This window comes from Ornithodoros turicata, chromosome 3, assembly GCF_037126465.1.
Source record: "Ornithodoros turicata isolate Travis chromosome 3, ASM3712646v1, whole genome shotgun sequence".
Lineage (NCBI taxonomy): Eukaryota > Metazoa > Arthropoda > Arachnida > Ixodida > Argasidae > Ornithodoros > Ornithodoros turicata.
In genome coordinates this window covers 29,237,881-29,265,058 of record NC_088203.1, presented here as the reverse complement: position 1 = coordinate 29,265,058, position 27,178 = coordinate 29,237,881, and the positions used below count along the sequence as shown (strand labels likewise).

At 44.7% G+C, this 27,178-nt stretch overlaps 2 protein-coding genes across 2 annotated transcripts; both read right to left on the bottom strand.

Moving 5' to 3' along the window:
• Positions 1-2,236: 2,236 nt before the first annotated feature.
• On the bottom strand, positions 2,237-15,724 carry LOC135388351 (phosphate carrier protein, mitochondrial-like). Its single transcript, XM_064617853.1, has 7 exons — positions 15,454-15,724; positions 14,823-14,941; positions 14,571-14,750; positions 13,705-13,886; positions 11,120-11,292; positions 8,519-8,629; positions 2,237-2,540 (listed from the first exon to the last, which is right to left on the bottom strand). The coding sequence occupies exons 1-7, from the start codon at positions 15,596-15,598 to the stop codon at positions 2,377-2,379; spliced, it is 1,074 nt and encodes a 357-aa protein (XP_064473923.1). The 5' UTR covers positions 15,599-15,724; the 3' UTR covers positions 2,237-2,376.
• Positions 15,725-16,307: 583 nt separating this feature from the next.
• Positions 16,308-25,581, bottom strand: LOC135388352 (iron-sulfur cluster assembly scaffold protein IscU-like). Its single transcript, XM_064617854.1, has 5 exons — positions 25,359-25,581; positions 25,000-25,113; positions 24,630-24,740; positions 23,902-23,980; positions 16,308-16,617 (listed from the first exon to the last, which is right to left on the bottom strand). The coding sequence occupies exons 1-5, from the start codon at positions 25,443-25,445 to the stop codon at positions 16,523-16,525; spliced, it is 486 nt and encodes a 161-aa protein (XP_064473924.1). The 5' UTR covers positions 25,446-25,581; the 3' UTR covers positions 16,308-16,522.
• Positions 25,582-27,178: the final 1,597 nt, after the last annotated feature.

Below are 27,178 nucleotides of genomic sequence, written 5' to 3'. Positions count from 1 at the left end.
AGTGGCATTGTTATATATGTGGCCAGGCTCCAGAGTTTATGGATTAATCCACAAAAATTATGGAAACATACGCTAATAGAATAAAGCCTTTGTGGGCTCGCACCCACTTCGACACCTTGAAGTGTGGCGAGGTATATATTGGGCAGCCTTCAAGGGGCATTAATACCTGGCGTCCAGTACTACTTCCAACATAAACTAGCACACTGGGGCAAAAGTTAATGAAACAAAGATTATGTTCTGATGTAATAAACAGGGCAGTCTTCTCCCAGAGGCAGGCGTACGAAATCAGAAAAATCAGGATTCCATTTTATTCGCCCACCAGTGGTCGTGGTTCATGGTCGGTTCAGTCTACACTGCATCATCTTGTGCGTGTTCGTCTTTTGTCCCTGCACTGAGGATTTCATCGGCTATCGTTCACTATACTAGGATTCAGGGTTTTCCCGATATGATTATTTTAGAACGTGAAGAAAAAATAATGTACAAGTTTCCGGCGATGCAGAATCAAAAATAACAAAGACGGTTAAGAGCATCAACTGTTTACTAAAACAAGACTTTCGTGCAGTAGGCTGCACTTCTTCAGGTTTGAGGGCCTGTTACAAGTGGTGAAGCATATATCAAAAACCAAGTCACATGGTACAAGAGAAAAGGGTAAGGGTGAAGAGAACTACAAACGCAATACAAATATCAACAAAAATGAAAACCAAAATGCAATCAATAGGACCTTGTCCAGCCACCTCCTATTGATTGCGTTTTGTTTTTCATTTTTGTTGATATTTGTATTGCGTTTGTAGTTCTCTTCACCCTTACCCTTTTCTCTTGTACCATGTGACTTGGTTTTTGATATATGCTTCACCACTTGTAACAGGCCCTCAAACCTGCAGAAGTGCAGCCTACTGCACGAAAGTCTTGTTTTTATGTATATAGTAAACAGTTGATGCTCCTAACCGTCTTTGTTATTTATGATTATTTTACTGTAATTTTGAGTTTTTGTGGTTTATTTATTTATTTTTTTTGCAAGCGAGTGAATATAGAAAATTTTAAGAAAACGCAACAGCTGTGAAACGACACATAAAGGTTGTGTCCGTTTAGTCACAACTTACGAGAATGTCATCCTGCATCACAGACTCCAGCGACCTGCATTGAGAGGGGAGTCGCTGGGAGACACTCTCGAGCTGCTAGAGTAACAAACGCAACCAAAAAGAATGAAGCTGCATTGCAGACTACATTTGTCTCTCTCTGGTGGTGTGTTCAACTCAAAATCCGGATATTCCTAATAATAATAATAATTGGTGTAGATTAACACGTAAGGTCAGCCCACCCACATTTGTGTGGTTACATGCTGCACGTGCCACAGGGTAGGACTGTGGATAATTTCGACCACCTGGGGTTTTTTATATTCCGGATATTCCCTATCTTACTGCCTGCATTGCAACAATTGATGCTGCTATTTGTGCTCCCTTTTTTTCCACTTTGAGAAGTGGGGCAGAGCACAAATCACAAAAAGAAAACACCAAACCCCAGATACAGAGCACTTCAGGCAGAGCTGGAAAATGGCAGAAACGATTCCAAAATGTGACACACCGTACAATTACTCAATAGGGTGAAGGTTCCTTTAGGGACTGGTAACTTGTGATGCAATCTTGACAAAAAAAGAAAAAAGATCAGTCAACAGGCCAGCACTTTTGTTGTTGAGCACTAAGAGGGGTTTCTCAGATAAATAAAAAAATCCAGGATCCTGTGTGCTGGAAAGAAGCACTCAAACGTAAATTCTAAGGGGAAAAGTTTTACGCCTTTCTTTTTGCTGTTTGAAAAGTCAGTCAAAACGAATGGTGAAAAGCTCCATATTCTCTGAACTAAAAAAAGACCTCCCCCTATTACAAAAAAAAAAGAAAAAACTTGTATAACACAGAGGGGCAATATGACAGGAAGTGCCTCAGGATGAGAGCCGCCGATATTTCGAACAGAGATTGGGGCCCAGAACAACACCAGTCTGCTTGAAACATCGGCAGAAATATGGCAGTGCTCCTGAGGCACTTCCGTTCATACTTCCTTACTGGTTCGCTGGACTTCCTACCCTTCTACAGAGGGGCAATGTTTCGAGTTTCTCAGCTTGTACTGATGTGACTTAAAGCTAATATTAAAAAGTTGAATGAAGAAAACCACCACATCCTTGTCAGCTCCATTTGTGAAGGGGTATGTAATGACACACATTCAGAAAACACAATTGAAGCATGTGGACACTTTTGTGCTCTTCCATTTTATTGTATGCGCAATTTGTACAACAGCCTAAAGAGAGTCTTCCCTTCCCGCCCCAACTGTCCTCTAACCCCCCCTCCTTTTCCCCCAAGAGCAGAACCGTTGTCCTTAAGTCACAGCTCACTGTTGAGCCTTAGCCAGCTTGTCCTTCAGAGACTGGGGCATCTCGGGGGGTGGTGGACGTGGCAGGCGCAGCCACACCTTTACGGCATCATAGATGAACCACTGTAGAGCGGTCAGGGTACCAATCATGATGATACGGGGGGTTAAGCCCTTCCAGAGACCTACAAGGCAAAGAGATGACGTTCAATGCACGGGGAACCACGGAAAGAGATTGGAGGTCCCGAAATGGAGGATGATGTTACCTTGGCACCAACACAAAAGGAAACTGAATCCGTTGTGTCATTCGAAGTTTGTGATTTTTGAATGAAAGAAACCACAATTTTAAGTTTTCCCACTCAAGACTGGCAACAATGTGGAGAAGCATGGGATCAAGTATCCTCAATTGGCACTGGACAAAATCTTTTGAGGAGACGAACTAGAGCCTGCTCCACAATGTCGACCTTGAGAAGGAGAGAGCGAAAGCGCAAAATTGTGGTTTCCTCGTAAATCACGCAACCGATGAGACGTTATATATGTGGGTCGTGTCCACGTCACCTTAATTGAAATTTGCTCCTCTGGCATCTACTACAAACTTCTACCATTCACGTCTAAACCCTGAAGTTTCAGGGTTTAAGCCGATTGTTCCCCGGATTGAACATTGCCTTTTTCGGGTGAAACCCGATTTTTGGCTAGCAAACTGCCCTCACTGGGACGTCTGTTAGGAATGCACTAGTATACTTGTTTGGCAGCAAATGCAGTTACATCACCGTTTGTACCAAACCGCTACAGCTAGTTTGAGTAACTGAGCCAGATTTCTCCCTGAATTTTGCATACTGGAGGTTTTTTCACCCAAATTGAATTTAGTGCGCATGTTTATTTACCCGATTATTACCCCCCGAATTTAGAAGAAAAAATTTTCCAAAACTTCAGGCTCTGTTTACGTCACATTTGCTAATGCGGGAAACCGTTGTCAAAATCGCTGTCGCTCAAAAACAAAGCCACCGTGTCCTCAGTCTGTGCATTGCATGAGGAAACAACAGGAAGTAGCGTCACTAGAGCCTGAAGTTTTAAGGTTTTACCCGATTCTTCCCCAAATTTGCACCACGAATTGAAGGTTCACCCTTTAGGGTGAAACCCGATTTTTACCCGACAAATTCCCCTCACGGGTATGTCTGTAGGAATGCATTAACTTACTTGTTTGGCAGTAAAGACAGTTACATCACCGTTTGTACCAAACCATTACAGTTAGTTTGAGCAACTGAGCCCGATTTCTCCCCGAATTTAGCATACCGGGAGTTTTTTCACCCGAATTCGCATGAATTTAGTGCACATGAGAGAAACTGATGTTCTGAGGCTGGAACAACATAGAAGGGACAGATACAAACAAAGCCTCAATTGCCTAAGAAATAAACGATGAAAGATGAAAGTCACTGAAAAGGTTAGCCAGCTGTAAGGATCGAACCCACATCTTCTTGATTACCGTGGGTTCGATCCCTACAGCTGGCTAACCTTTTCAGTAACTTTCATCTTTCATCGTTGATTTCTTAGGCAACTGAGGCTTTGTTTGTATCTGTCCCTTCTATGTTGTTCCAGCCTCAGAACATCAGTTTCTCTCTTGTTCAACAGGTGCCGCTTGCGTCGATTTCCGTCGTATGAATGTGTGTATGAGTGAGCAAAAAATGTAAGAGTGAAAGGAGGGTGAGTGAGAGTGAGTGGCTGGTTTGTCGTCCCTTCAGATGACGCACTCCGAAAGTCGCTGGAGAGGCGTGTTAGCTTAGCTCAATTGGTAGAGCCCTGGACCGGTAATCCAGAAGATGTGGGTTCGATCCCTACAGCTGGCTAACCTTTTCAGTGACTTTCATCTTTAGTGCACATGTTTGTTTACCAGATTTTTACCCCCCGAATTTAGAAAAAAATATTTCCCGAAAACTTCAGGCTCTAAGTATCACGGAGAGAGCAGTGTCGTGCTCCAAAGCTGTATTTCGCTGTTAAGTGGTCGCTCAGGGTGTCGCATACTCCTGGTATGCGAAAGGGTGTGGGTGCGCCAAATAAGGCACCCAGTGAATGCTTGATAAGTTGGCAGCACGTACTAGCTGCGTCAAAGGCGCATCATTGCTCGCAAGGCTTTGCTGTATGTTCCCTCATTATTTCTGCAATAATTATATACAGGCAAGTATTAAAGCATCTCAGGGCAGAAAATAATCTGTTACATATGCACTTGCTTTCGTTTCTTCAGCCACAACTCTATAAATATCACTTACGATGCTAAGCCCAACCTAATCCTGAACCCCGCGAATATTGCCAGTCCAATTTGGGAAAATCTTGAATCTCTGCCTTTTTGTCGGCTGTGTATTCAACAGGAAGGGCCTTGATCCCCTTAGAACCGCAATGCTTGCTTGTTTTGGTAACGATGAGCAAGCGGCATCATATCGTGCCAGTCGCGTTTGTGCACACCATTATGGTAATTCGTTCCTTGTTCCTCTTCCTGTTGGCAAAAGTAGAACTTTTACGAGAAATGGACCTATAAGTAATAGGTAGGGCAAGGATATTTAGGCACTAAAAATGATAGAAATAGGCAGGCAATTAGGCCCTCAAAAACAGCAAAACGGGCAATAAAATACAAAAATAGGCGCGTTAATCTGGTACACCTTTGGCTTTGTTGGTGCTTCAAAATACTCCATCCAGAAAAAAAAAAAAAAAAAAGGCTACGGTACTGTACAAGCTTTGACTTCTTGTACACAAATGCTGAGGCTGCCTAGAACCGCGTGATATTGAATGCTACTTTTAGTTCTCCACCCTGAAAGATCTTAAAAGGACAAATCTTTCAATCAAATATACGTAAACCCTTCCTAGCAAACCGCGGCACAAGCCGACAGTGAAGGCCATACGCTCCTCATGCTTGCGGCATTGTTTTTGGCTCATTTGCGTAGCAATATTTTGCAATGGATATTTCAGCGCAAATGTCAGTATTTTTTAAAAATCAAAATAGTTTTCAATGAGGACGGTATCTCATTCTGCTATCTCACTTTTGCCTGAAAGCCCGTAATTAAATAGTTAACGGATTGTAGCCAATTAGTTACCTAGTGGTTATGTATTCTCTTCAAGAGGGTGTCCTCCACCTTTATTTTTACTCTTTCTTTTGTTGTTGTTGAAATGATCTCGTGCAGCTAAGAAAGCACCCTGTACAGTGAACCTGCATGCAGTGAAGATATGCATGAAGCCTGCAGTCCCATGCAATATACTCTCAAATCGGGTTCGCGATATTTGCATTCGTGGGGTTCATGATAGGGTTTCGCTCAACGATATTGCTGTGCGAATATTTGTTTCGAATATCGCTGCACAAGAATGGAAAAAAAAAAAAAAAGAGGCGCGATATAGCGGCATTTAAACGCTTGTTGTGGCAACATTGGTACTAAGTCACATGCCGCCAGCCAGGCACGAACGCGGTGAAGCGCTATCACAGTGCGCCGGTCGATCAGTTTCGAAGTTGTGCGGTTGTACACTGACTGATTTACCTTTTGTGCCATGGACGCCAACAAGCACGACTTGGTTGATCTGAGCCCTGGAACGAACCCGCACAAACGGCGGAGTGCTTTATGGGACTTCGAGCGTACAGCGTCAGGAGATGCTAAGTGTGCGGCACGTGGGACTGTGCTAAAAACACCGACGGGAACAACAACCCCCCTCTCCTCAATCATGTAAAACGTCACCCCAGCGTTTACAAGTGCTATGAGGAGAAGGTGCCGGCTACCGAGGCCGAGAGACCTAAAAAGAAATGTGAAAAAACTAAGCAGGAGTCGATGGCCGCCTACCTGAAACCAAAACTGAAGAGCGCGCTAAGCTGTTCACAAAAAAGGTCGCGCAGTTTACTGCGAAAAATCTTAATTCGTACTCTATCGTAAAAAAAAAAAAAAAAAAAAAAAAAACGGATTTCTGGATCTCATCGCGGCTGCAGCTCCCGAGTACGCCGTCCCAAGCAGAACAACATTTTCCCGATCCATAATTCCGAGCTTGTACGAAGACGAAGTGCGACGAGTAAAATATGAACTGAAGAGTGATTTCAACGATGGGACCGAATGTTATTCAATCACCACAGACGGCTGGACGTCCCGCAGTGGGGACAGTTACCTGTCACTGACATGTCATATCCTGGACGGTAACTTCACAATTCACAGCTACACCTTGGCGTGCAGGTGCATGCCCCTCGGTCACAGTGCTGACAACATACAGAACTTCCTAAAGGACGTCGTTGTGTAGTGGGACTTGCGTAGAGTGTGTGCCTGTTTTCGTGCTGACCGACAACGCGCGAAACTTTGTTGCCGTCGTCGCACAATGTGGATCGTGGACCAGCATACCTTGTTTTGCCCACACTCTGCAACTCAGCATCGAAGACGTGAAAAAAACAAACGGCTAGCTTCAACGATATGTGCAGCAAGGCCGGATCTCTGACTGGCCATTACGAGCGTAGTGCACAGGCCCGACACCGCTTGCAATAAATCCAAGAAACTATGGGCACTAAGCCACTGGAGGTGATGCAGGATGTTCCAACAAGGTGGAACAGTGAGTACAAAATGACTGTGCTCTGCAATTTCTTTGGAACTCTCAGAAAGCAGTACAGTAGAGAACCGCAGCTGCATACAGTTCATTCAGTTCACTGCATACAGACTCTGCTTTCAAGGAAACCCAAGGAAGGTATCATGGGATCAGACTTTGCTTCAAACCTACTCCATAGCGTCATGTCTAGGTTTGTGGATATCACAATGAAGGACACGTTTGCACTTGCCACCATGTTGGACCCAGATTTAAGCGTGTCTGTCACACAGGTCACTCTGAAAAACTGTGGGCAAAGGGCTTGCTGGAAAGGACCATAGAGAGCTATGCTTCAGCAGAAGAGAGTGAAGCCCACAGTGTCATTTGAGGAAGCCCCTACTACCTCATCCGCTGTCTGGAATTGCTTAGTGAATTAGCATCAGCATCTGGTGTCACCTCCCAGAACGTACTGAAACTGCCAAGGCTACAGGTTGAGGAATACCTTTGCACCCCCGTCTTACCCCGTTCAGAAGATCCGCTGGTTTGGTGGCAGTGCCATAGCAAAGGACAGTACCCTGCACTGGCGAAAGCTGCTCAGTCGTACTTATCAATCCCTGCGACACAAGTGTCAAGCGAAAGACTCTTTTCTGTCTGTGGCCTCACTGTTTCTGCAAGGCGGGAAGCTCTTTCTGCCCAGTTTTCCTTCATGATAACATGAAGTAAGCAGCGATTTGTACTAACAAGAACTCTTCTTTTTTAAGACTTTCGTAATTGTTACGCATACCATGACTGTGTTGCTTGGTGCTCAAAACTGTACCTACTTCATGCTGTTCATGTAATTGAAATGATACTGTCATGCTGGCACGAGAAGTCTTTTTCTACACTGGAACCACATACAGAAGTAGGAAGGATGTTACAGTTCGTTTCCTAGGACTATTCAAAAAGTATTCGGAAAGTATTCGAAATCGATTCGATTCGATGTAGGCACTATTCGAACCGAAAAACCACTATTCGCACAGCACTACTCAACAACACTAACGATGTTGATTGAGTGGGGACTGAATCAACCGTGGAGAAGGTGGCGTTCCTCTAAACAAGGCCTGACCGGCAGTGATGGAATGTCCCAGCAGGCAGATGTGCATGGCCTCATGCTAGGACCGTGCCGGTAGAACTCTAGTGCGCCCTAGCGCTTCGGAATTAAACCAGTTTCGTCCAGACATTCACGGTGGTCGGATCCTTCTTTCACTAGTCTGCTGGTTCGCTACACAACAAATGCAAGTATGTTTGTAACAGATTACTTTCGGCCGTGAGACGTTTTGATGCCTCTCTGTAAATAGATATTTTGGAATATCAGTGAGATTCTCACGTTTTCAGCATCTGCAAATGTGCTGCAAGGCCTAGAGAGCCATGATGTGCCTCTGATGCAGCCAGTATATGCTGCAAGCAGCTATGACCTCATCCAGACGAACCTCCTTCAGTTTGAGCTGTGCTCTACTCAAACAAATCTCCGGCCCCCTTGCAGCTCAAATTAACAGGGCTGCACTGTATCCCTATGGGTTTCCATAAGTGTGCGACCCTTTACAACGTGGACTGGACTGTCACGGTGATGAAAAACTAGTTCTTTACTAACCTCCCCATCCTAACTTCTTCGCAGCTTCCAGAGCTGTGCTTCCCTTCTCCTGGTTCAGCTTGGATACAACAGTGTCTGCAGGGTGGGATACGATGGCACAGAACACTCCAGCTGAAAATTGAGAGAAAATAAAATTAATGAACCAGTTGCACGCAATTTCAGGCAGCCGCAGTGTGTGTTCTATGCAACTCTCCCATGATAACGTAGCACAAAGCTTACCACGCAGATACAAGCTTACTGGTACAGTCAAACTCCTTTATAGCGAACACCTTTTTAACGAATATACCACTACACAAATTTGTTTTGCGGTCCCGCTGGAGCCTGTAGGTCCAATAATAGACATCCTTTTTAACGAAAATACCTTTATCATACCAAATATATATCAATCATCAATCATATCAATACCAAATCATATCCAAGCAAAATAGACAACTCCAGAAATCCCAGACAGCTTTACGCCACTCTGAACTCTCGCAACTCGTTTATCAGAGAGGAGGAGGTCTCCAGACTGTTTCGGTTCCTCCTGTCTAGGCAGATTGTGCACGAGGTGTTAAGGTAAGCGAAAACAAAAAGTGAAGGACCGTTCTCTAGGGGTGTGCGAATGTTCAAGTTCTTGAAGTCGAATCGAATGTCACACGCTCAAACTATTCGATTCGTGAAGCGAATATCCAATATTCAGTTAGGCGAATATTCGACTCCATCCCGAATATGAACGACGCCACTCCGAAAGTGGGCTTCACCTGATGCTTCCACGCATGAGCTGAAGCCTGCCTTACGAAATTGCCAGTCCCGCAGGACCAACATAGGCGTGATGGTGTTTAGTTTAAGATAATGTTATCCGAAGTTACTTGTGTATACATCGGCTGAGGAAGGGGTGGCATCCTTCCAACGTCCACTTTAGCGGTTCCGATGGGGATGATGTCTGTAAGGTTACCCTTCAAAGAGTTAGGACTCTCGAATAATGACTGCAGCCCACAAACAAAAAGGGTGCTTAAAGACCACTTAGGTAAGTTCAAAATTTCAGCAATGCAACTTCCCTGTGCCAGATGTACACACTCCACCCAAGATGTTAAAGGGTGCTTGTGGCAAAGCTGAGGCATGATGCCAATTTGTTTGTTTCACAAGTCCCGTGCGGATGTTCAGAAAGAATTAGACTCATCTGTGTAATGTGCCACTGCCTGACAAAATTTTGAAATGAAAATAATCACCCGCAACCCACGTAAACGTTCCCACGCAATTTGTTCCCAACGTTTCGACTTTTTTAGGGAGAGAAAATGCACAAATTATGCGAGTAAATACAGTAATTGGGTTTTAGAATGGAATGGGTTTTGGACCCAAAGCTCCGAATTTAGACTATTGCGGTCGAGTATTTGTCGATTCCTATAAATTTTGCAGATGCTGAAAGATCTTTCGGCAGGTACATAATGATTGTAGGTTCCAGACGGCGTTCGCTGTCAGAGAAGAACACAAGGTATCATGTAATGCTGAAGTTTATAAGATATTTTTTTGTTCCTACGTCATCCAAGAAAATAGACTTTCCCGCTTCAAGCAGCCACTGACTCCTCGCCGTGGAAAATCACGGAATTTACGAGGCAGCGCCGTGGAATTCGCGACAGCAGATAATTGAGGGCCTTAATCATGATTAGAGCCTGAAGTTTTAGGGTTTTACCCGATTCTTCCTCGAATTTGCACCCCGAATTGAAGGTTTCCTATTTAGGGTGAAACCCGTTTTTTACCCGGCAAACTGCCCTCACTGGGACATCTGTAGGACTAACTTAATTGTTTGGCAGCAAATGCAGCTCATCACCATTTGTACCTATCCGCTACAGTTAGTTCGAGTAGCTGAGCCAGATTTCTTCCCGATTTTGGCATACTGGAAGTTTTTCCACCCGAATTCGCATGAATCTAGTGCACACGTTTATTTACCCGATTTTTATCCCTCGAATTTCGAAAAAAATATTTCCCGAAAACTTCAGGCTCTAATCATGATGTCCACTTGCATTTGCGCAAGAGTCATGGGTTCATTGCACATATTTGGCAATAGAGACAACACGTTCGCCATGCCTGCGGCCGACAGTTGTGGATGGTCAAGATGATGGTCTGCAGAGCCTGACTCACTTTCTGGCTGCACAATTTACCAAACAGACATGCCAACGACAGCATGCACACACAGTAACACAGGAGAGCGCCCCGACTCCCGAAAATGCCTGCGCGAAAAGCCACACCGCCACCGAAGTGTCACCTAGAGGTACAGCTCGGAAGTTTTAGAGCAGTCTCGCGTTGGATTCCAAATACCAATCCTATCAAATGCACAATGCAAAACAGCAGTTGCCGCTGAAGTTCTGAAAATAGTGGTGTCGGTGTGCCTCTGCAAGCGTTTTGGTCAGGAAAAATCAGACATTCGAACTTCGAGGTGTCCGGGAAAACAGTAGCAAAATGTGTTAATCCTACGGTGAAGGGAGTCCGAATAACCGGTCAGCTACTGTACTGTGCTCAACTAGGAATAAAGTGAAGTCACAGTTCCGAAATCGCTGAATGTGGCTGTCTCTTTAAACTTCAATAAACCACGTGTCCCAAGGAAAGCAAGTGCTGAATGCTCACCGATGTATCCAGCAATAAAGGTGACCACCAGCTGTTCGGGTTTGGAGCACTTGTCCCGTGGCTTGGGCACGACGTGCTTGTAGAGGAGCTCTACGGTACGCTCAAAGCAAGCGAACTTCATCATCGTGTAAGGAATCTGCCTCATCCACAGTGGGCCAATGCCTTTGTAGAACCTGCAATAGTGTAACAAAGATCCAGGGTTTGGAGGTAACGCTAAAAATAACGCATGCACACACACACGAGGCGACAACGGTGGACAAGCAGGAAAGAAAATTCGATGAGTACAGCAGAACTTGGTTGGCTCGAACCTGAATAGTATCTCCAAATGTTGGTTAAGTCTAAGGTTTCTTGTGTCGCAGAATTATCTCGTACACTTTTTTACGCATTTGTCAGCGATTATCTCGAAAAGTTTGAGACAAGGTTTGGATGTCTCGAAATCTCCTCAACAAAAATTTAGGACGACAGTCACGCGCAGACACGTGTTAAACCGTTCCTGCGTTTGAAGCTGTTAAAGCCAAAAGTTCTATTGTACATTGACAGGGGGACAGAGCGACACTGAAAGGTGTTCCGCATCTCTCGCTGTCTTTGCCGCGTTATTCCAGCTTCCAGGTTTCTGCAGCACATGCGTGGGCCCCGCTTTATTCAGACATGCTGAGAAATGTGGGTAAATGAAATACAATGAGCCTTTGGTAAATTTGTCATTCTGTCCATCATCAACAAAAGTGCAATACACTCTCATTAACATTAACTCCGATGGACCACACATTTTTGTTTGAATTATCGAAAGTTGGAATTAACAACATTTTGCCTACATATATGCTGAACGACAAAATTATGGTTCCTGACTTTTGTATCTGCATGTACAAAGCACATTTTTAGTGTTTCCTCTACTAAACACGTCTATCACAGTATCATCGACAACCTCACTTAAAGTTCGGGACCACATTTCAGTATTTCCGATTTTCAAAGAGGCCTTCGAAAACTTGCGTACTGAAAGATTAGCTCTTGCAACGAGTCGAGAAATACATTGGTTCTATGGAGTGTTTGATAGTACCAATGGTTTTGTCCCAACTGTCAGTCGGCAACTGCAGTCCCCCGCGAAGACCTTGTGTGTGGCACAATCAGGTAACTCACATCCAGGTAGTGTGCAACGATGGACAATGTCTGTGTATGGGCAAGTTCCATTTCGTGCACATGCTTTGCACTCGTGCGTTCGGCAGATAGTCGACAGTGCCCCAACAAAAGGTGTGACCAATCGAAGACAGGATTCTTTTCGTGTCACTGCTTCGTGCGGGCAGAAACCCTTTACGAGAAAACTGAAGGTTTGAATTAAGCAAGGGTGGTGTTTTCAATTAAGGAGCTTATCATTAAATTGAAAAAGAAAAAAAAAAAGCAGGCTAAACAAAAATTCAAAATGTTTGAATTAATATCGGGGTTTGAACTAACACAGTCTCAACTAGACAACTCAACTACACTCGAGAACAAAGCTACTGTCTGACTCCTAACAAGTTAACCGCTCAGAATGTTATTTATTAGGGGTGTGCGAATCCGAATATTTTAAGTCGAATCGAATCGAATGAGGGAGAAAATTCCGAATACCGAATATTCGTGCAAAATTTACAATGTGTGACCTTCGCACTAAACGTTTCCATTTTGTAGCCCATGGCTTTAGTGTAATTTTTCTGGCATTGACTGTCACAAGAGAGACATGCAATTCTGTTTAAAGCCCCTACTTTTTAATTTTACATGAGAGTGCTTCCTGCTTTTCAGGTGAGCCTACACTTACTGGAGTGGTTACCTTCATTTCAAAATTTTATCTCAGGCAGTAGCACGTTATACGGATGAGGCTGTAATTGTTTCAAACAACCACAGGCCATTTGTGAAACAAACGAATTGGCATCCTGCCTCAGCTTTGCCATGAACACCCTTTAGTTTCTTTGTACTCGCCCTAAGAAGTTGCACTAAAATTTTAGACGTAAAGGACATCTTTAAGACAACCTTCTTGTTCATGGGCTGTAGTCATTATTCGAAAGTCCTAACTTTTTAAATGCAACCTCACCGCATGCAAGGCACCGCTAAACTGCATGTTGGAGGGACGCCACCCCTTCCACAGACGATGTTTACAAAACTAACTTTGGATAACGTTATCTGAAATGAAACACCGTCCCGCCTGTGTTGGTCCTGCAGCAAGGGCAATTTTGTAAAGCAGGCTTCACCTCATGCACAGAAGCATCAGGTGAAGCCCACTTTCGGGTTATGTCGTTCATATTCGTGGAATAGTCGAATATTCGAAAAATCGAATATTGGATATTCGATTCGCGAATCGAAGAGGAATCGAGATTCGCGAATCGAATAGTTCGAGCGTTTGATATTCGATTCGAATTCGAGAATTCCAATATTCGCACACCCCCATTATTTATATCATCTTACATAACCTTTCCTGTGGTAAGAACCAAGTTTCGCTGCTGCCTACGCATTTCTGGCTTAGACTGCAGTTTTCTCAGACTCCGCAAGCAAAGCTTGTTGTTCGACGTTGTTGTACAAAAGTTTGTTGTTCGCAGATATCGAGTGATGTGAGAGCATACCCATTGAGGCCTTCCTCTCTCAATATCTGAGGTGCAACTCTGTGAAGGTATGGAGAGCACCCAGGCTGAGTCTGGATACGGACTTTGACAGCTTCCATGGGGCACAGGGCAATGTCTGCAAAGAACTCGGCCGAAGCACTTGCCGCCAAGTAGAGGGAAGTACGCCACACGTAGGACAGTTCCTAGGGACAACACCAAATGTCTTTCAGCAATATTGTACATGCACATTCTTAGGGTTCTTCGTTTTGGGGTTTTATGATTTTCCTAATTCGGGGGGGGGGGGGGGGGGGGATTGCGTGCTACTTAAACATGAGAACTCGAGCGCTATGACCGCTGTTTGATATGATATGCCATCGGGGAATTTTCGGGTGAAACGAAAGGCATATGAAACGAGCCTCTGCTGCGATGCCGGGGCGAGAAACAAGAATCTTTACATTTCCGCTCGGAACTGGGGCAGTGAATGGCCGTGGTATTCAAACACTTGTCCTAGCTCAACATAATGCTCGTCTTTTGTCTCCTGCAGGAGGGGATTATAAAAGGAGGACAAATAGGTTGTCACAAATAACTCTTTTTGCTAATATTATGATTTACTTTTCGGACATTTGACCTAGAACGACAAGTTGAAGGACCACAAGGATTTCGGGTAGATATTGGGTTTTGCCCGCAATTCTTGAAAACTTGTTCAGGGGAAACAATCGTGAAAAACCGGGTTTAACCCGAAAATGAAGAACCCCATACATTCTCCAGCCCGCATTTCGGAACCACAAAGTGTTCTCCTTGATGGCATGTTTTAGACCCCTAGTGACATGTAGTTGGCCGTTGATATCCACGTGTCATAGATATGAGGGCTTCCCGTAATTCCTCACCTCTCCAAGGATGTTACTGTAGAGGATTTTGAAGACTTCATAGAAGCCAAACTTGCCGAGCCCCTGCATTGAGTAGCCGATGCAGGTGGGAGCCCATCCTCGCCCCAGGCCTCGCATGCCCTCCTCCTTGACGGTGACAGAGAAGCCGTTGAAGATGCTCTTGTATTTGCCCGGGTTTGTCTGAAGAGGAGATGCGGAACAACACGCTGTGGTTACAACGATACTGCCTCTATTACGCATACTGAATCTCACCTGAATCCTGCATTTCACCAGGTCGAGGGGTACAACACCCGTGTGCGTGATACCGCAGCTGAGAATGCCTCCGAAACCGCACAGTGCAAAGTATTTCATTGAACCGTACTCTACAGGATCTGCGCAACCAATCATGTGCATATGAGATAGAAGTTGAGGTAACACCTACGCTTTTCGTAAAGACATGAACAACGCCGACTGTCTAATCCATAGGAACTAATTTCAGGATTCACGCTCGCGTAACATCATTAAACATTTCGCCGCTAACGCTTCGGAATAATTTGAGAATTTAGCTACATTGCGCAACATTCCACATAGAACAACACGTAACGTGCATAGAATTACGCTCCCGTAAAGCTTGCAGCGAGCTTGTTTTTTTGGCAGAATAACGTGATCCCCTAAAACGCCATGCAACAGAAACATCGCCGAAAGAGACCACAACGCGAAGCCCGAATCTCTTGACCTAGTGCCCGTCCTCTACAAAATTTCCCCAAGGTCACTATTGTTTCACACCTACATTGTTCATTGACAGAACAAAAGTTGAGATTCCCCACTCTCATTCTATAGTCCTCTCCGCAAGGCAGTAATTGCATTTGCTGGTGCCGAACCTCTCACTAATGAGCAGACCTACCGGGTGTTGCAGCCGCGCTGAAGGTCCTCGCTGCCGGTGCAGCAGTTGCCACTAGCGAGTCGGTCGGCGTTTCGCATTTCGCCGTGAACGGCCGAATAAATGGGCTCCGCTTAGCCGTGTCTAAAAGCTGATAGAAGTTCTGCATGTTTACTTTAGAAAAAAAATTGGGAACGGTACACGGGAGAATATGAAGAGCTCTGTCCTAGCTCCCTAACCCGAACAGCACCGCAAAATCGCAACGTCGATGGCGGACAAAAAGGAGCGCGGAAGTCACGTGAGTTGACGAATGTTGTCACTTGTGTTGTCAATTTTTTTCAGCACAAGCATAAATATAGCTTAGAGAGACTTCAAAAAACGTCAATAAAGGTATGTAAAATTATTTCTCTACAGAGTATGGAATCAAAAGTCTTTGGCTGGAGGCCACCGATTTGGAGTTTGTTTCCGTTCACCTTCACGGTTGCAGTGTAGCAGTAGCAGTAGCAGGTAGCGCAGCGTAACCAGAAAATAGTTCGGGGTTCTGCGGAAACTATCAACGGGAGAGGATTTCAGCCTCATTTTCTGTCCCAAATGCATTACCAAAAGATTTTACTGGCACATAGTTTTCGTGGTGCATATGCTGTTCTGTACTTCTGGTGATCGGTACTTATGTTTGCGAACGATTTGTTTATCCGATGTTCTTGTTTTGAGCCTCGTACTGCCTGCCTCTAGGTTATGTTTCCCGCCACACTCCTACACCACCTCATTCGTCTGCTGCTCCTTGTTTGATCTTGGGATCATCACTCACAGCTTTTACGTGTTCCAGACAAACAGAAGGCAAAGTGGGCTAGCAGTGCTATTTGCTTTTCACACGAAACTTGAGAGGTGAAATCTTTTATTTTCATGTTTTACTCAAAGGTATCATACAAGCATTGTGCCTGACACACCCTTGGCACACCAGTACAAGCAAACAATAACCTTTCTAAACACATGCCACAATGGTCTATGTTACAACGTGGCGCTACATACCATTTTTATTAATTTACCTCCGTTTTTCTACACTTCACCCAAGACCCCTACTGCACTCAACAAGCTATCCTTTGTTTGCACTTTTCTCTGTGGCCTTGTCTCCTTCCTGCTTGCGCTTGTAGTCACTGAGGGCTGCTTTTATTGCATCTTCTGCCAGCACTGCAAGAAACGTTACAAGTTGTAGAAATGCATTAAAAGACATACAGAAAAAAAAAGACAACATTTACAGAGAAAGCAATTAAATATGAAAATACTGAAACTTCTAGTAAATCGTTTCTGGCAGAAGACCCTCTGTAAGGTGCCAGGGAGATGCTCTACCAAGGCTCAAAGGCGAAACAAACGGGCGACGAGAGGGTGGGGCAGGTGGGCCCCGCGCAACCCAATGCCTATCGTAGTCATATAAAGAAGAAACACTGTGTTATTGAGACTTGAGGAGGGGGATCCCCGGAACCCGTAATTTCTCTCGCCGGCCCTGGTGACACAACTGCAACCAACGCTCAGGTCGCATCTTCTATGCATCTTTAGCTTGTGGAGAGCAGTACCAGCCTCTGATCTGCCTGGGACCTCGCACTGACACTACAGGGGCCACGCTCACTGATTGGTCCAGAGGAATCCTGTCTGCTACTCAGCTGCTCAAGGTTCCGAAAAAGCACTGCTCCTGGCTCGGTAATGATTCGGCCGCCCCTTCTATCCCTAATTCTCCGGGGGAACTGACAAGACTGGTTTACGGCGACAAAGGAACAGGGCGCAGACACCCACAGTTCAGTGAATCAGAACGAGTTCCCCCTGTAACGTCATCAGTGATGTGGCATCATACCTCCTCCTCCTCGTTTTTCCCAGAGTCGCGAGTGAAGGGTGAACGCGCGGAGCCATGTTTATGTGAGCTTTTTCTGGGAAACAAATTGCGTACACGAAAACCTTTTGCGCTATTCGGCAAAATGACACACACACTTTCATCAGATGTCTTAATCTGTTTTTTGTTTTTTTTTTGGATGGCCCTCTGTACTCCTTTAATTCCAATACAGTGCATTAAATTTTATTGGAATTAATCTGGAATGTGCCAAGCTAACATAATGTCCTCTTGCCAGGATCAGGAAGCCACACTGTGTATTTACATAAATATGCTACCAAGTGTAATGGTAACTGCTGGAAAAATTCACCCACACACACACAAAAAAAAGAGCACTCCAAGAAGTGCAAGCCGTGCTCACTTATCCGTTAAGAAGCCAATGTGAGGAGGAGATCTGCCCCTTCAGTTTCCCTTCTAGTGCTGATCACGGCAGCTAATTTACAAGACCACAGTTATCTGTAATAGCAGTGAGAAGGAAACTGGAAAAGGCAGGCCACAGTTCTCTTCCACCACTTTTGGCATTAACTTTACAGAGAATTTGGCCGTGGCCCAGCAATGGCACTTTTTAAGCGACCATTCCTGCATATTTTTGCCAGCTGTTAATATTGCACTATGGAGCATATTTTTTTGTGGATTTGGGTAAATCTGCAATGTGCTTCCTGATTCTGTCAAGAAAACATCACTTGAACTTGGCAAAGTTCCCAGTTGAATTCAAGAAATTAAATTTCTTTCCTTAAAATTTGATGACATCACTTGTAGTGCACTGCAAAAAGTCCTTGTAGGTAAATACTGTTCACCCCATAATATTCAGGCAAGTAGATTTTTGAATAGAACTTTGTGACATGTCATGTGAAACACCCTGTATGAAGAGTAATGTAAACAAGAATTGTGACCCTACAATGGTCAGAAGATAAATTGTTTTCCTTTTGCTGTATATTTCACTGGTTCATTGTTTTATACATGGAGCTACCTCATTTTACGTAAAACGGTTATAGTAAAAACCATGTGTGCCAATAACAGTAAGCAATATTTTCTTTGTTTCGATTATTCATTTAAATGAGGCCACAAGGCACTAAGCTAGAGATCATGAGAAAACGCATGTATGTCTTTTGTCTTCCGGAATCATATAGAAGCACACATTACATGCAACACTAAGCCTTCGTATTGGAACATCATAAATGTACCGGGGTTAGATTCACCAAAGGCTAGTACGACAAAACTTCGTGACTCCGTCATACGAGAAAATGTGGTTTCACAAAGCATGCACGCCGAAAGATTCTTGTAATTTACGAGAGTGCAATGCGAGCTGTCGAGGCGTAGTACAGTGCTGGACAAAAGTTTACGGAACGCGCGAGCGGCGTATTTTCTCTGGGCAGAGACACCCTAGCGGTGAGCGGAAGTGGGCGAGTCCACCCGTTCAGAGGGATGGAAGAGTGCGCTTGTGGCGACCCACCGTGGTAGTAGTAGTAACTTTGCTTTTGAGTGTAACGAGCGCCAAAATGGTTTCGTTGTCAGTCTACTGCACCGAGCGCGGGTGGCTATCGCGGGAATGAAGTCTCCCCGCTATCGGAGAGATAACAGGGCGCTAAGATGAATTGAGGTGACAACAGGCTCGCAGTGCCTTTTTTCTTTTTTTATTAGACAAAAGCAGAAGAAAAGAGCGTATACCCTTGAACACACACACACACACAAAAAAGAAGAGGCAGGGGGAGACGATACTGTCTCAGTACTTTGTCGGCCCCCTTTCGCAGCAATAACTGGTGCCATACGCACAGGAAGGGAAGCGTATAGCCGACGGACAAGGTCCACGTCTTCACGTAGCAAGGACCACTCTGCTTCTATAAATTCCCAGAGTGCGTCCTTGCTCCTTCTAGGCGTCCGTCTCTTGCTCATCCTATTCTTCAGGCTGCCCCAGACGTTTTCGATGACGTTTAAGTCTGGGCGCTGCGTAAAAAAAGGCGTAAAAAAAGAAAAAAGCGAGGCACTGCAGCCCGTTGTCACCTCAATTCATCTTAGCGCCCTGTTATCTCTCCGATAGCGGAGGGACTTCCACTCGTGCTCGGCGCAGGAGACCGAAAACGAAGCCATTTTGGCGTTCGTTACACTCAAAAGCAAAGTTACCACTACTACCACGGTGGGTCGCCACAAGCGCACTCTTTCATCCCTCTAAACGCGTGGACTCGCCCGCTTCCGCTCGCCGCTAGGGTGTCTCTGCCCAGAGAAAATACGCCACTCGCGCGTTCCGTAAACTTTTGTCCAGCACTGTACAACACTGCAAATCGCCTTTACGGCCATCGTGGTGGCGGTTAAGTTCTCTGTTTCTTAATATTATTGTCATCAGGATATGTGATTTTTCTCTATGTGGTCTGAGTCTGTCTGCAGTATCAAGTGCATAATTTTTCATTTTTTCTCACGAGGGTCTTCACCTTGCCCACTGTTGACAAAACCACACTTGGGATGATACGCTAATGGGGTAGAGTTTTATACTAACTTTTTTTATACCTACTTTTATACACTAGAAAGAGTGTCTACTAACAGGCTAATCCACTGATTCCGTTTAGTCTATGTGATGTTCACTTATGAACTTGCTTTGTAGTGTGACAACTGTGTTGACGGCTTAGTGTATTTCTGAGTAAGGCTTTCCAGGGTGGACTTTATTGACTGCACGGATTTCGAAGTGCCCAATCGGGGTAGTGGGAAAGTGTGAATTATCACTCTGATTCGTTGAGAACCTGTGGGTGGTACGTTGATGTTTGTAAATAAAAGGCCCAGATAGACAATGGAAGAAAAAGGATGACAAACTCATACGGGAGAGGGCTGCATCCGAGTTTTGGGAGAGACGGCCAGTCTCGACCCGAGATAACGTCCACCATGTATACGGGGTGTTCCACTGAAAAAGGGCAAGGGGCTAAAGAAAAAACAGAGTGCTCTACACAAATGGAACCAACAGTACGTGCTTGGCGGTTGTGTGGTCTATCCAAAAGCATTTTTTTCATCGCCCCTTGTCACCCGTTTTTAATTATCAGTTTTAGCTCTCAGATGTCAATGAGGAAGTTGTAGTACATGTCGAAAAAGACGCAACTGAACTGGTTCGAGGTTGCTATGGCTTGTGGTTTCGTTTTTTCCAGGGTTTAAAAATTGGTTTCAGAAGCCCCGCGCACTAGAGCCCTGCACCATCCGCGGATGGAAGCGGACATCCGCGGATATCCGCAAGATACTTGCGGATTTGGATGAAAATTCAGAACATTCTGCGGTGTGCGGATCGGATGTGGATTGCGCGAGGTTGGATTTTGCGGATCGGATGCAGGTGGTGCGTTTTGGTCAGCGGATCGGATGCGGATGTAAACTGTTGTAAACTGTTGTGCTGCGGATGCGGGTCAGATGCCAAAACCCTCATCCGCGCAGGGCTCTACCGCGCACCACAATGCGCTCCCCATAGCCCAGTGCCCACGCGCAACGATTGCAGTGCACTTTGATAGGGGTGCCGTGAAACAGGTGAAATATCTTCCTCTTGTGTGACGTGGCCCAAGGATGGTCTCCAAGCACTAATCTCGAGGTCAATGTACGCCGAAGGGCTCTGGAGTCGTCGTCGCGCGCGGGTGCCAGATTGTGGGCAGCAATCTGCGGTCCGCCCGGCATCTGAAACCAACTTTTAAACCTGGGAAAAAACGAAACCACAAGCCATAGCGACCTCGAACCACTTCAGCTGTGTGTTTTTCGACATGTACTACAACTTCCTCATTGACATCTGACAGCTAAAACCGATAATTATAAAGTTAGAAAATGAATTACCGCTAATTAATTGACGAGGGGCGATGGAAAAAATATTTTTGGTTATACCACACAACTGCCAAGCACGTACAGTTGGTTCCATTTGTGTAAAGCACTTAGTTTTTTCTTTAGCACCTGGCCCTTTTTTTCGGTGGGACACCCTGTCAGTTATTGTTGCTAGTACCCTAAACTGGTTTCTGCTCGCTCCGTGACGGACTCGCGTCGTGCAGCCACCAGCATTCCTTCGCAACTTCTGTTCGGGCATCTTCGATTCATCAACGGTGGAACCCAAGGCAGAAAGTTTACTGCAGCGTACTTAGCTGTGCTGGAATCTGAATCACCGAGATCTTTGCGGCATGATCGAGTTTTTAAGAAAAGAGCGTCACTAGTGAACATCCCTGAGAGTCACTTTCATAAACCAGAATTACAGTGTCCACTGTGTGGCCATTTTGTAGCAACTGTGGCGCCACGAGGGGGGCATTTCCTATGGAGACCGTGGGCATCCTGGCTCAGTCCATTCACGATGTAGTGTGCTTAGGGTATACACCTCTTTTTTCAGGTGCACAGTTGGCTTCAAAGATGTGTATGTTTTTCTATATGACTGTGTTTCATAAAGCTTAGGAATAAAACAGGCCAAAAACCAATGCCGGCAAAGCCCGTGCTGCCTATTAAGCTTGTGCCATACCGCAGGTGCTATACGTGGTTTCTAGTTTGTTGAATCATATATTGAACATAATTACCATTGCTCGTTAGGTTTTTGCAGTGGAAGGTTTTTGCAGTGTGGCGCAAGGGACTGCAACACTTCTAGTACTCAACAGATTGCTTCTGTTATGATACGTTTCTGTCTTTGCATATTCCTTCACTTGTCAAGCTCGTTGTTCCTCATATTCACTATTCTCATTTCCAATTCCAAGTGTCACTGTTCTTCAATACCACAGTATTCCTGTTAAATGTTCCACACTTGCTAGCATATGAATTTGTCTTGCAGGAAGAATTGGTAATTATGTTGCAGTGAACAAAACAATGATTGCTTTACAGGATTAAGTAACTAGTATAAACATTTGTTAAGGCCAAAATGCATGGGACGTTTTCCCAGCGTCAAAATGTTGCCCGTACGCCATAGCCTCGCACACGCAGCAAAGAAATGCCCGCGGGACCACCCAAAACACATGGGATGCGTACGGAGCGAGTGACGCGCGCCACTCTTGCTATATTCGTCAACCACAAATGTCTGTTAGAAAGTGCCGATGCCCTTCTTTCCTGCGTTTGTTCTTTCCAGATATCATTAAAATGTACAAGTAAATTGAGTGTGATGGATAATGTCCCAAAAATTTACGCGAGCTACTCATACACAGCCTTGTCTCCCGCACGGCGCCCATCCTTCTGTCTACTTCTTGGAAAATGCGCGTGAATATCTGTAGCTGACAAATTCTGGCGTACACCCTCCGTGCACGTTGAAAGACAGTTTTTTTCAGAGGTCACACGCACGCCAAGCGCGTCCCGAAAACGTCAGAAAAACACTCCATGTGTTTAGGTCTTTAAGCGAGGATCTCACGGTCTAGCAACATCATAAAATCTGGTTATTCTTATTAGTTCATACCGGCTGTTTGCATATAAGACCCACACCTTGATTTTTTATAATGCTCTTCAAAGGGCAAAGTCACGCCAACCAAAGCGCTCAGTGGGACCAAGGAAAAAGGCTCGCTACTATGCTGATCTGTGATATGGAATTTCAAATGCTTGCTAACCTGTGGTAGCTGGTTTCATAATTTTATTATTTTTTATATTGCGTACTCAAACTTGTTCATCCTGCGCACGCTAGAAATTTTGCCATTTGTGAAGGACGCCGGGTACTTAGCTGTGAATCCAGAGTTAAAATTTGCGTGACATTTGAATAATGACAAATGAATGCGGAAAGTAATTGCAAGTTGCCCGTTTGCGTTCATTCGCGTTACAAATCTCATCCATACTGGATATTTTGCTCGCGTCGATCGTCTGTAGAGTCCGCTGCAGTGCAGTGCCGTCTAGATAAATGTGTGTTGTCAATAAGAGCGATTCAGACTGTACGACGCTCCTACAAACCAATACCGCTCCAGCATTCTGCCAGCTTCTCTCGCGGAGCCCACACTGACCGTGCCCACAGGTGGCACAGTGTGTTGTAGCTAAAATTCCTGCCTATAGTTTTATAGTGAACTACTGTAATCAGTCCATCTCTTCTTCACGTCAGCAGGTGTGCGTTTTATGCCAGAGACTGCAAGCAGGCTCTCTGTAAGGGAGGCCCAAACTTTACTTTTAGACAAGGAGTGTTATGGCCCATCGTCAGTGTCATCTATGACAGATTTCTGCGATTAGTAGCCTTCCGACAAGCGCCTCCACCTCGCGCTCAGTAAAATTTGGCTGTCACACACGCTTGGCTGGCATTTCCGCACAGACTATGACAGGATTGTTCTTCTGAAACGCATACGTCTGTTGTACTACAAAACCACGCGGAGGGGGACGGCTCTTATTGGTGCAATTGCAAATATCTGTCGTTGTTGCCGTGGTGAAAACATACTCCTGTACTCGTTCACTCTTTCTGATGGGGCTGCACGTAACTGGAGGTGCGCAACTTCACTTTCCTCGACTCCGGGACATGCTCTCTCCACTAAGACAGCTCTGTGAATCAGGTTTACAAGACATCGTACTGGCATTGCGGGCTGCAACATCTTAGAGCCACTTTATCGTACGATACTAATATGTTTGTGAATCCGGCCCCTGGTCAGTAACCCTGACCCCAGAGCTTACAATTTATGTATTCAGGAAACTGGGCATAAGTTACTCACTAGAACAGTGCAGCTTCACCGGAGGCAAGCTCAGCTCCTTGGCGATTTCAGTGTTCTTTATCTTCATGGCATCATTTACCTGCAGCAAACCACGAAGGAATAACTGATAACTGTACTCACTGCTGGCATGCATAGCACAGGTACATTTTCCTGAAATACATAAGCTAGGTATTTAAAGAGATTGAAACATTTATTTTACTGAAAAACAAGCTTTCAGACGGAGTCCTTCCTTCATCAAGTGTGATGCACTGAACACTTGGTAGAGATATTTATACTAATGTAGATCAGAGAAAGGGGACAAAGAAGGTGGTGAGGAGGAAATACAAATTCTTATTACAGAGGACTGAGGGCACAAAAAATAAAATACAAAAGGCGGCGATGTACAGTAGGCAATACATAAATTGGAAGACCTGCAACAGTCAATGTACTTGACAAGTGGAAACAGAAATGCACAGGCAAGCAAACAGGTTTCCGCACAGCAGGAGAGGGTGTAAAATGACAGTAGGGAGTGTGCCATACATTCCATGTGTTTTCTGTTCTGCTAAGCGATACGATGTTAAGTACCTGCTGTATTTGACTGTACTTCGTCGCACTTAAATGGAGTGTCACTCTTTTATTTCTGAAACACACAAGGCTGAGTCGACGGCGGGAAAACGTGGTTAACTGTCGCGGCTCATCCATGTTACCCAGGTGGTGGTTATGGAGAGTAAATGTATAAAGGTCCTTACAGATTTGCCCTTAATCCATTCTGTTGCCAGGGAACTGGAAGCAATGGCACTGCCGCAGCCAAATGTCTTGAACCTTGCGTCCGTTATCTTGCCATTATCGTCAACCATGATCTGAAAAGTCAGTCAGATCCCACAAGACGCGTTACAGAAACCGCCGTAAACTAGAGCACGTGTCAGACCTTGACACCAATACGGCAGTGTCGCACGTTAAGAACATATTAGACATAACGCTTTATCCACGTAAAGACATCTCAAATAACGAGAACAGTAACGTCCAGACATTTGCGGTATATAAAACCAGAAACAAGCTAGACAAATATATATATATATAGTATATAGTATATGAAAAGTACGTATATATCTATCCTACCTGCAACTTCATCACATCACCACAAGCCGGGGCGCCGACTAAGCCAGTTCCAACGTTTTTGGCGTCCTTGTTCAGTGAACCAACATTGCGAGGATTTTCGTAATGATCGATTACCTAGAACGTAAAAGAAAAGCGTTATGCAGCAGATCGCCGGTGGTTTTGGTCGATACCGTCCGTAGATGTCCATGTCGAAAGAAAATACGTAAATTGTGCGTAATCTGTTATAACACGGAGAAAGGTTCAGATTTTTACGTCGAGCTATCTCTAAAAAATTGGCGTGGTACAGTATATTTTTTCGGTACACGATCTAATGACGCTGTAGTAACTACGCACATTCTAAAAGGTTACCGAACTGCTACCTTTTCGTGATATCCAGCAGAGCTTGTCGCGATCAGGGTACGTCTGGCAGGTGACAACGACCTATGAATAGAACGAAAAAGAGCCATGTGCTCGCTGTCGACAATTTTGAGACCTTCGAGTACTCGTCCCCAATCGGTAGAACACCAACGCGGGAGCGATATGCAAAGGTTTCGTTCTGTTTTGCAAATTCGCCACTACGCACATTGATCTATGCGGCTATCCAATCCAATTCAATCCAGAGATTTCCGATGGTTGCCAACATGTTAGATCGTTGCATGGTGTCCAGCACCAAATATCGGTTTCGTGTAAAAATGCAACGCGCTAATATTTCTTTGTGCACACACACACACACGAGTATGAAATCGTGAGCTTCGAAGAAGAGCTAAACAACGGCGCTGCTTCGATGTTTTTTTCTTTTTCTGCTTTCCGGGCTTCGCGTGCGCATTTCTTCTTCAGTTTCGGTTCGATTTCATCCGGCGACAACGAAAATTACATACTTCCGAATTCTGGAAAAGTTTATCAGTCAGTGAAAATGTCACATTCTGCTTATCACCGGTGCTGTCACGCGGGTTGCGTGGGGAGGGGGGGGGGCGGTGCCTTTCGCCCCCAGCTTCAGTAAGTAAACATATATGTTGCCGTTACAACACGAAACTACATACAGGGTAATTCACGAAACATGTCATTTTGGGTTTATAAGAAAACGGTAGAACTGAAAAATATGGGGTCAACGGCTCCCGTGCGGCAATTAAGTTTGCCATCAAAAATAGTTCTGTCGAATTTAATTGCAATATATTGAAATTTCTGAATTGAACTTTGAAATTTGCCTAGTCAAGCTAGTTTCTTTTTTCTTTTTTTTTACAGAATCAGGAAACCCATGGCGAACTTAATCAAATACACCGGAAGCCGAAATCTCTAATGGTACAACGAGTGCAAAAAAAAAAAAAAGTGAAAATCGGCTTTTTCTGAAGCGCGTATTTCAACAGCGCACGAAATCAGCCGCAAAGATGCGATGATGCCCAGGTGATAGACAGAATACTGCAAAAAACAAGAGGAAATGGAAAAGAAGAGCAATCGCGATAATAGTCTGAGGCTACATGGATTCCCATTGGTACAGGGCCAGCTTGGTGCAGGGCAGGTTTTTTGTTTTTGTTTTTGGACGGATTCGGCGTAAGTTTTTTTATGTTTATTGATTTTCACGAAATCGGAGTTCTTCGATGTTTTTCCTTGCGTGTACACGGGTTACCCAACAGTTATCAGCAAATAGAAATCACAATGTAATTTTCGCACGACGCTCATTCAACTTGGCGTTCTTCGCCGCGGTGGCGTTTTACGGCTAACGAAAAAGTAAACTGACATTTTTCACAATCATCGTACTTCTCTATGGTTTTCTTATCTGCACTTGCTCGACATGTGCAGCAATTTATCTCTGTCGTGTCCTGGGATGTCCCTCTGTATTCGGTGTTTTGCGATTAAAACCGAATGAGGGAAAATTTACTCGGCGTATGTTTTTCGGTGTTTTTCGATTAAAACCGGCAGCGCGGAACCCTAGCTATACCCTGTAAGCTAGGAAAACGAATTTGGTCAACGGCACTCGCAATTGTGACTCCGTTTTCATCGTATCATTTACTTCAGTTTGTTTTTGGCATCATCATTAGTACATTCCAAAGCTCAATTCCATATTTTGCCTGTTACGGTCTCTTCACGCCACCATCAAGATAATCATCCCCCCCCCCAAAAAAAAAAGAAGGAAAATAAAGAAGTGGAAGAACGCTTATTTTGAGAACATCCGGAGGGGGCAACAAAGTTCGAAATTGCACCA

What these genes read in the sequence shown, in the direction of transcription:
- LOC135388351 (XM_064617853.1), bottom strand. Translation starts at nt 15,598, where the DNA reads ATGCAGAACTTCTATCAGCTTTTAGACACGGCTAAGCGGAGCCCATTT. An exon ending in ACAGTAACATCCTTGGAGAG is followed by an intron (nt 13,887 to 14,570) that starts GTGAGGAATTAC and finishes TGTTGTCCCTAG; the next exon opens with GAACTGTCCTACGTGTGGCG. An exon ending in CTTTATTGCTGGATACATCG is followed by an intron (nt 8,630 to 11,119) that starts GTGAGCATTCAG and finishes CTCAATTTTCAG; the next exon opens with CTGGAGTGTTCTGTGCCATC.
- LOC135388352 (XM_064617854.1), bottom strand. Translation starts at nt 25,445, where the DNA reads ATGGCTCTTTTTCGTTCTATTCATAGGTCGTTGTCACCTGCCAGACGT. An exon ending in AATGGATTAAGGGCAAATCT is followed by an intron (nt 23,981 to 24,629) that starts GTAAGGACCTTT and finishes GGTTTGCTGCAG; the next exon opens with GTAAATGATGCCATGAAGAT. An exon ending in GGTGAAGCTGCACTGTTCTA is followed by an intron (nt 16,618 to 23,901) that starts GTGAGTAACTTA and finishes CGTTTCTTGCAG; the next exon opens with TGCTGGCAGAAGATGCAATA.